This window comes from Vigna umbellata, chromosome 8, assembly GCF_029865625.1.
Source record: "Vigna umbellata cultivar VRB3 chromosome 8, Vumbellata_1.0, whole genome shotgun sequence".
In the NCBI taxonomy this organism is placed as follows: Eukaryota; Viridiplantae; Streptophyta; class Magnoliopsida; order Fabales; family Fabaceae; genus Vigna; species Vigna umbellata.
The window spans coordinates 17,927,423-17,937,041 of NC_142172.1; the positions used below are offsets into that span (position 1 = coordinate 17,927,423).

The window sequence follows — 9,619 nt, forward strand, 5'->3', positions numbered from 1 at the left end:
CCTCTGTTGCTTTCACTGTTAGGCCCATTTGAAAAATGATTTTCTAAATTAGTCAGATAATATATATATATATATATATATATATATATATATATATATATATATATATATATATATATATATATATATATATATATATATATATATATATATATATATATATATATTAACTTGAAATGTTTTTCCAATAGACATGTTCATTTAAAAGGAGAGATTTATCTCATTTTATCCCAGTCTATTTTAATCTTTTAAATAGTAATAATGATTTACAGTTTCATGTCATTATTATCTCCAGATTTACAGTAATAAGGATTTACAGGCATCATTTCACCTCTTGCTTTTTGTTTCAACATTTATATAAAAGTCCACCACTGTCAACCTTATTGTGCAATTTTATATATATATATTTTGGTAATATGTGCCTTCATATCATAATTAGATGTGAAAGTGAACCATCGTCAATCTACCAGGAATAAGTACGTTTCCAGTAAATATATTATCATACTTTAGTAATATTTTTACCTGAAGTATCCTCGGTTTAGTAATATTTTACCTGAACGGTTTTCTGCTGCATACGGACCATCTCACGCAAGGCCACACATTCATTCTCAATTTTGACCTTTGCAAACGCCGGCATGGCCAGTTGACCATCCATTTTGAACTCATCATGCTTCCGATTAACAGATAGAATTCAAACCCTAAAATTTTGTTCATTTGAATAAATTTGGAAAAAAGTGATTGAGTGAATTTGAAAATAAATTTTTGTTGTTGTTTATTTAAGTGAATTTGGAGGTAAATTAGAGTGAATTTGGAAGTAAATTTTTTTAATTTGTCACACATCAATCAAATTCTACACTAATTCTCACAAACCTTAGCTTTCAAATTCATTCTCACTTACCTCCAAATTCACTCAAATAAATAACAAAAAAATTTATCTTCAAATCCACTTAATCACTCTCCCCCAAATCCATTTAAGTGAGCAAAGGGTAAAGATTGAGCCAACATGGAGCAACCAAATCCACAATTGCAACATTTCAACAAATCCTTGGAAGATGGAACTACTTCTGAAGCCATAGATCAAAAATGCATAAAAACCCTTAAACCACTTACAATCACCAACGTTTTACCAAATTCAAAAACAAATCACCTTACAAAAATACCCGTCAACCAAAAAAAATTGGTATTTACTTCGAGATCCTATTTACCTTCCCATCGAATCAACAAATAAGGGAAAAAACCTGCAACAAAAAACATAGAACCACCGAGATCAGAATCGTGAACAACATAACAGAAGCAAAGGTGATTCTGTTCAGAGCTTGGTTTTAAGGCCAGCATTTTCCTCAGGTGATAACGATCTGCCTCACAGAGATCACTGATCTCGGTAAGTGCAGTGATGTCCTCGCCGACGATGAAGACAGAGTGGGAGATGTTGATGCAGGTATGGTCGGTGTAGAGAGAGACAGTTTGCTACCCAAAGACAGAGGGAGATGTTGGTTCGGTCTGGTCGGTGTAGAGGGAGACAATTTGCCACCTGGAGACGGAGGGAGAGGGAGGGAGAGAAGCTCGGTGTGAAGATGCAGGGAAGGACTGACACGTTTCAGAAAAAATGATGTGCCACACCGTTAGCCACCTAAGAAAAAAATTAACGCACGAAAATTAAAATCGCTTGATAGTTAAGGGACTAAAAACATATTTAACTCTTTTTCTTAACATAATTATGTTCTAATTGTCATTTTTTTCACATCCGATCAGTCTCCAACAATCGGCACCGATCACACTTACCCAATCTCTCTAATCCATATTTTTCATAATTTCATACGCAATACGTATAGTTAAAGCACTAAAATGTTATATCTTTTTTAATACGATTCTTTGTTTTATAATATTATTTCACTAACTATTATTTATCGATATCAATTATTACTATAATTTGTCTCTTCTCAAACAAAATTATTTCAGTTAGGATCTTGATATTGATATTTGTTCTTATAATTAGCTTTTATCAGCAAATAATTTTTTTTTATTATATGAGATATCTTAAATAATCTTAATGTTTTTTAATAAAAGCGGAGAAGGAACATCCAAATGTGTCGGAATAAAACTCTATCAGGACACAGTCATCCACTATTGAGGTATTACATTTATTTAAATAATAATTATGATAAATGTTAAATTAACTAAATTTAAACTTTTATATTGTTACGGAAGTATTAGAAATACTTAATTATTAAATTTTGATTGATAATTTTTATTTGATAAATATATTAAACATATGGTTTGTCCAAAATTTTAGACACTAAAGCACTTAAATATATAAATACGATATTACAAAAATTGAAATATGTATTTTTAAAAGGTATGAAACTGGATAAAGTATTTCTTTCTAAAACCGCAGATAAAGGAACGCGCAGAATATTTTGTACCCAGAAATAGTATACATCCTAAACGTTGACCAAACTGCAGAAAAATTCATAGCTTTATAATCGTATAATTTGATTGTGTTTGGATTTTTTTTTTTTTTTAGAAAAGTCAGGTTAAATTTAATAAAAGTTGAAAAATGTAATTTGTTGTAGTTTTTAGAGCTGAAGTTTAGAAGAAATTTTACTTCCAACTTAAGTAACTAAATTGGAGTGTTTCAACGCAAGTAGGAAAAAAAGCATTAATGAGTTAAAAGCTACGTGGAAACGTCAAACATTGCATGATTACTATTCAATTAGTTGTAGTCAGAAGCGCGTTTGTCTTGAACAATCCTTCAAAATCGCCTTATACAAAACCATCTCTTCTACGCCACCAAAACGCTCTCTCACTTCACATATTTGCTTATCAAAACTCCCTCGCCCACGCGCCTGAGACATGGCTGATATACAGCCGCCGCCGAACACCGCCGCAGCAAACGTCGCCGCTTCCGTTCCTTCAAAGGAGCATCTCCGCACAAGATGCTGCTACTGTCTCTGCAAAACCTTGTGGATCTTACTGGTCCTCGTTATCGTCCTCGTCATGCTCGTGATTTTGGTTTTCTACATCATCATCACACCCCGCTCCTTCAGATTCCACGTCACTGACACTACCCTCACACAATTCGATTACGCTGCCAACTCCACCCTTCGCTACAACCTCGTACTCAACATCACAGCAAGCAACCCTAACAAGAAGCTCAAGATCTACTACGACGTCGTTCAGGCCAACGCGTTCTACGGCGGCGTTAGGTTTTCCACCACCGACATCAACATGCCTTGGAATTCCTACCTTCAGGACAAGAAGGGCACCAACCTTTTCAGCGCCGTTTTCTCGGGACAACATGTGATGGTGTTCGATCGAAACCAGGTTTCTGACTTCCATGAAGATACCAATGATGGGGTGTTCCCTATAGATGTTATGATTCGTTTCACCATTAGGTTCAGGCTTGAAGCTTTTCAGTTTGGGTATTACTATCCTAGAGGCATGTGTGAACTCAAAGTTCCTTTGACTTCTAAGGGGGAAAAGGTGGTTCCGTTTAAGGTCACCAAGTGTCGAATTGATTTCTGAATCCAGCCAACGTTGTTCGTATCCACACGCACGTTTCGATCTTGTTTTCTGAATTCCAGGTTGTGATATTCCTTTATTTTATAGGTAGATGTCATTGTAAGAGAACGACGAAAAATTATTGAATTTAAGTGAGTTTGACAACATAGTATATAAAATCAAGTTGTTAAAGTCAATCATAAAAATAATTTGTCAAGAGTTAGTAATGTGTACCAACAAAGTAACATGTAATACAACATTATTATAACTCTTTATTAGGAGGAACAACATTAACGGATTGGATAAATTCTAATTACAATTTTACCCTCTCTTTTTTTAATTTTACCCTTTTAATTACTATTTTTAAAATTTAAATAATTAGCTATAACAATACATAAGTTATGGGTAAATATAACTTAATAAATATAAATTTACTTTATATATTAACTTAATAACATTGTAATATTATTTCTTACTAATACAATATTATATATATTTTAAAAATGTATACATACTAAAAATCACGTCTTAAAATGAGAGTTGAGTCAGGCACGGATAGTGCCACCCATCACCTGATCTATATCAACAAAATTCATTCTATGTATGCTCCGTTACTCATTAAATACTCGTTAAAAAATTGTGTGAATATTTTAAAACTCACATGTATAAGTGAAAACATGTGGATATTTAAAAAAAAAAAAGACATTTTATAAATTTTTAAAATAAAATATAAATAATATTATAAAAAAATATAAAATATAAAATTAAATAAATTAATTATAAATTAAAACTTAATTTTGATTAAATTTAACCTAATAAAATATAAATTTAATTTAATTTTAATTAAATTTAAATTAATAAAATATAAATTAAATTTTAATTTTAATCTTTTTGCAAATAGTGAACTCGAAGATACAAATACTCGCATCCGACCTACTCCTCCAAATATAGATACAGCTTTGAGTTATGACAATATTATTGATCAATTCCATAATAAGTACTCTTTTATCTACTCCAGCTCCACCGAAAAATCCTATTTTTCTTCACGACGATGATAAGGAGCGAAAAGATCTACCTTTTATTTATGTTTCAACAATAGATAATTTTGTATCTAATTATATAAAGCTAGGCACAGATCTATGAGTGAGAGATGTTGTACAACTATCTGCAGGACCTAAATTATCAATCAGCTTTCCAAGCACGTTGAAAATTCATCCTAGAGTTACTCCGCCTACTGGAACACTTAGAGGAGTTCCTCTATGAATAACTTTCATTCCTCTCTTTAGACCATCTCTAACACTCATAGCTACAGCTCTAACTAGATTATTTTCTAATAATTGTTGCACTTCACAAGTCACATTAATTTGTTGACCAACAGTATCTCAACCCGTAACTAAACATATATTAAAATATCTGTTACCTACTATCCGTTCGTAATATAAATACCATAGCTATAAACTATTCATTTTCAAATTTTATCTACAAATACCGAGAGATACATATATTTTTGTGATCTAATAACATTTATGTTTACACTAATAACATTTATGTTTACACTAGTAATAATTATTATAATATTTTACTTTATATTATTTTCATCTATTGAATCATCTTTTTATTTATAATATTTTCAAATCATTCACAATCACTCAAACTTTATTTTCAAATATCTTGAATTTGATCAACAAAATACTCTACAATCTCCTTTTTTTATCTCATCAAATTTTATCTATTATTTTTTTCTCAAACTCATCTTCATGTAAACAAAGCATACAAAAAGTTAAATGATAAAAGTTATAGAAGTGTAAAAAATAGTAGTAAAAGATGCATAATTATGAAGAAGAAAGTTAGAAAACAAAAAGAATAATTCAAAACATGATGACTGAAACAATAGGCGCACAGATTAGACTCAAAAGCGCGTTTGTCTTACATACTATTCAACTTCTTATCCAATACATATACCTCTCTACACGCCCCCAAAAAAAGGCACTTAACTTCACGTCACCCTTCTTCTTTCACTCCACGACATGGCCGAAACACAACCTCAACCGAACATCCCCGCAACCAACGACGTCGTATCGGCTCCTACAAAGGAGCACCTCGGAACAAGATGCGGCTATTGTCTCTGCAAAACCTTCTGGATTTTTCTGGTCCTCGTTATCATTCTCGTTATGCTTGTGATTTTGGTCTTATACATCATCATCACACCCCGCTCCTTCAGATTCCACGTCACCGACGCCAAGCTCACGCAATTCGACTACGCCGCCAACACATCCACCCTCAACTACAACCTCATACTCAACATCACAGCACGCAACCCGAACAAGAAGCTCAAGATCTACTACGACATCGTTCGGGCCAACGCGCTCTACGACGGCGTTAGGTTTTCCACCACCGACGTCAACATGCCCTGGAATTCCTACCTTCAGGACAAGAAGGGCACCAACCTTTTCAGCGCCGTTTTCTCGGGACAACATGTGATGGTGTTCGATCGAAACCAGGTTTCTGACTTCCATGAAGATACCAATGATGGGGTGTTCCCTATTGATATAAAAATCAAGTTTCGTATCAGGTTCAGGCTTGGGGATTATATTTCTGGGCACTTCAATGCCAGAGCCACGTGCGAGCTCAACGTTCCTTTCACTGATTCCAATGGGAAAACGGTGGCTGCGACTGCGTTTGACTCGACCAAGTGCCAAGTCGATTTCTGAATCCTTGCTTGTGGCTGCGTTGTTCATAATGCACTATTTTCTAATTTCCTCACTCGTGAATGAAAAATTGTGTTCATTACTTCACGTTTTTCTAATAGATTTCTTTTGAAGATATACAGTTTTACAATGTATGATTTTGGAAGAAGTTGAGACGTTAGCAATATATTTTCCAACATATTCATTTTATTCGTAGTTTAATAATGTTACTCAATTATTTATGAAAATTTCAAAAATAAAAGTAGTGGTAGATGAGATGGGCTTGTTTGGTATGTGCTTCAGGGGGTGTTGCTCCTTCCACCACCACACCTTTCTCTCTCCACCTCTCCAATTTATTTTAATTCCAATTATATTCTCAGATTAAAATTTTTTACTTTTATTATTTTAATTTATTTCAAACCTAGTTCTCCTACTTTACTCCTACACCCAATCTTTCCATCTCTCATTTTTGTTTAATAATTTGTCTTTCGTTTTACTCTGCAATCCAATTTGTCTCCTCCGTTTCACTTCTCCTCCTCCGTTTCTTTCTTCTTCATTTTCCTTACATTATTAAAATACATTAAAAATATATTCAAAAATAATAAATCAAAACATTTAAATTAAATTATTAAAATATTTCCAAAATAAAGAATAAACTAATAAAAGAAACCCTAAAATAAAAAACGTAACTTTTAAACGGAGGTGACATCCTTCAACGGATGTCAAAATGCTTCAACGGATGTCAACATCCGTTGAAGGATTTTGACATCCGTTAAAGGATTTTGACATCCATTGAAGGATTTTGACATTCGTGGAAGGATTTTGACATCCGTTGAAGGATGTCTTAAAGGTTACGTTTTTTATTTTAGGGTTTTATTTGAAAGTTTATTTGAATACGCACCTTGAGGAAGCAACACACTGCACCACTCCACACACTGCACTACGAGAGCGACACTGCACCACGAGAGGGAGACTGTTTGATAATTCTTTCCACCACCACCAACCTTTGCAACTTGTAAAAGAAAGAGAGGAAGAAATATAATGTTAAAATGAAAGAAAAATATTTTATTCATAGTGGAATAGGTTGTGAATGAGTAAAATTAAAAAATAACCCTAAAAATAAAATTTTACTTAGGGACAAAATAGTAAATGAGAGGTGGAGGAAGAAAAGTGTGGTGGTGGAGGGAGCAACACCCTGTGCTTCAATGTTATGAGCTAAATAGATGGCCCATCTCCTAGTGGGTGATTGTTATTTTCACGTTCCTTTTATCCATTTCTGCACCCCTGATGTTTTATTTTAGCAAAAGTAATGTTGCTGGAAACACATTTTGTTATGTATAAATACATGACAAAAAATACGAGTTTTTCTTTTGTATGAAGATATAACTCAAGAAAAACTTGTTCTCGATTGTATGAAAAATCTAGGGAGATGTATAATTGTATTCCTCTATAACTATTCATTCGAATTTCCGATTTTGTCCTATATTATTTTTTTTATGATTTCTGTTTATTTTGTTAACTTTGAATATGATTATTTTTTATTTTAATTAAAAAATTCAAAGGAAAAATAAAATGTATGTAAAATTGAAAACTGAATTAAATTTATTTTTCTTTCAAATTTAGAATTATTTTACTACAGTCCATAGTTTCATTTTGTTTAAGAGTTGAGTATAAGTACAATTTAAATATTCATTCCATCTTTTGAGACTCTTTGAAGAACAAAATCATGATAAAGTTCTAGTCTCCAAAATAGATAATACTCCAAGAATGTAGTGATTGATACATACAAACTCATCTTGCCATTGACTGAGGATTTGTTTTGGTACATTTAATATTATTTAGAAGTCGAAATCAAACATAGTTTAAATATTTTTTTATTGAATTTCAAAATTTGGTAAGTTCGTAAATCAGATTTTAAAATCCGATGATTTTCTAAATCGAATTTCAAAATTTTCGATGAGTTTTTTAAACTGATTTCAAAATCCAAATAGTTTTCTAAACCAAATTTCAAAATTTATTATATGTAATGATAGATTATAAAAGAAGAAAACGCATAGAGAGTTGGAGGTACCTGGTTTAGGAAATATGAAAGACACAATAGATACGTTTTGTATTTATTGGTAAGAAGGACAAAACTGTCAACTTGGAAGTGAAGAAAAACCTTAGAAGTGTAAGAAGAAACCATAGAGCTACAGGTAGAAGTCCTCTCCGTACTTTCACCCTGTGTTTGGGCCAAAACGTAGAAGCCTGAATTGAATGGCTTTTGGGCCGTACAACCTTTATAATTGAGCGCACCGTATAACCCGAGTTGAATTTTCATAAATATTTATCGAGATTTAAATTTTAATTAACATTTTTAATCTGATTCAATCATTATCCAGTAATAGGTACAGCGTGAAAGTGTAATAAATAAATAAATAAATAAATTTTTGTTTTTTTATTTCCCTCTTAATCTACATCGCTACGACACCATTTCATGCAAAAAGTCCCATACACTTTTACCGAACATATTGGACAAATATAACAAGATTAACAACGTTTTAAATTTTAAAACAAAAATTGTTTATGTTTTAATTTTTTTATAAGTTTAAAAATTAAATAAAAACAACAAAAAACTAGCCTAATCTTTTTTTCTTACAAATTAAAAAATTGATAATTTCCCTGCCTGTAAAATATTCCTTGTCATCTACAAAGGACTTCTCCAATGAAAACCATACACAAAATTTTTTAAAAACATTTTTAGGCAGTGACAACAAATATCTTTCAAAAACAACATTATTTTTAGCTTAGAAAGGCTATTGTGGGCGAAAAAGGTACTTTCCTTTTAGTACTTTAATTCTTGATTTTACATCACTCTTGATCTAAATTAATTTCCTATTCAATACAACTAAAGGTGTATTTCTTATAATCAATTCTCATTTATTTGTAAAATAAATTCACTTTACTACTAAGTTAGGATTAGTATACGATTCTAATGATGTTTTAATGACCAAGAAAAAATATCCTTTTCATGCTTAAAAGGACTAATATAAGACTTTCTTTGAGTTTTTTTATTTATTTAATCTTTTCATTGTATATTTATTACCCTTGGTTTCCTTATTTAATCTATTCATTGCTATCATCGATATTTATTCATTTATTTCACTTCTGTATAGATAGAAATATATTCTTTTTAATTATCAACTTTCATTTAATTATTAAACAACAAGAAACTAATGAAAAACAAACATAATTATTCTCAAAGAAGTAAAATATATGAATAGATATTAATGATATACTACTACTAATAATAATAAATGATAATATTGATATCTAATGGTAGCATTAACAGGAATGTAAGAGGATGAAAAAGGAAACTATACAAACAATATAAATAAAAATGATGATAATAAGGTCAAATGAAATGATAAAACTTTGAGTTTTTTTTTTCT

General features: G+C 31.4%; 1 protein-coding gene and 1 pseudogene across 1 annotated transcript; both read left to right on the plus strand.

Annotated features, from left to right (window-relative positions):
* The first annotated feature begins 2,663 nt into the window (after positions 1–2,663).
* On the plus strand, positions 2,664–3,698 carry LOC124836178 (NDR1/HIN1-like protein 3). The gene has a single exon (XM_047311280.2). It carries the CDS (start codon positions 2,854–2,856, stop codon positions 3,523–3,525), a length of 672 nt encoding a protein of 223 aa, XP_047167236.1. The 5' UTR covers positions 2,664–2,853; the 3' UTR covers positions 3,526–3,698.
* Positions 3,699–5,470: 1,772 nt separating this feature from the next.
* Positions 5,471–6,415, plus strand: LOC148194182 (NDR1/HIN1-like protein 10 pseudogene; annotated as a pseudogene).
* Positions 6,416–9,619: the final 3,204 nt, after the last annotated feature.

Coding starts and splice junctions, on each gene's coding strand:
- LOC124836178 (XM_047311280.2), top strand. CDS start 2,854: ATGGCTGATATACAGCCGCCGCCGAACACCGCCGCAGCAAACGTCGCC.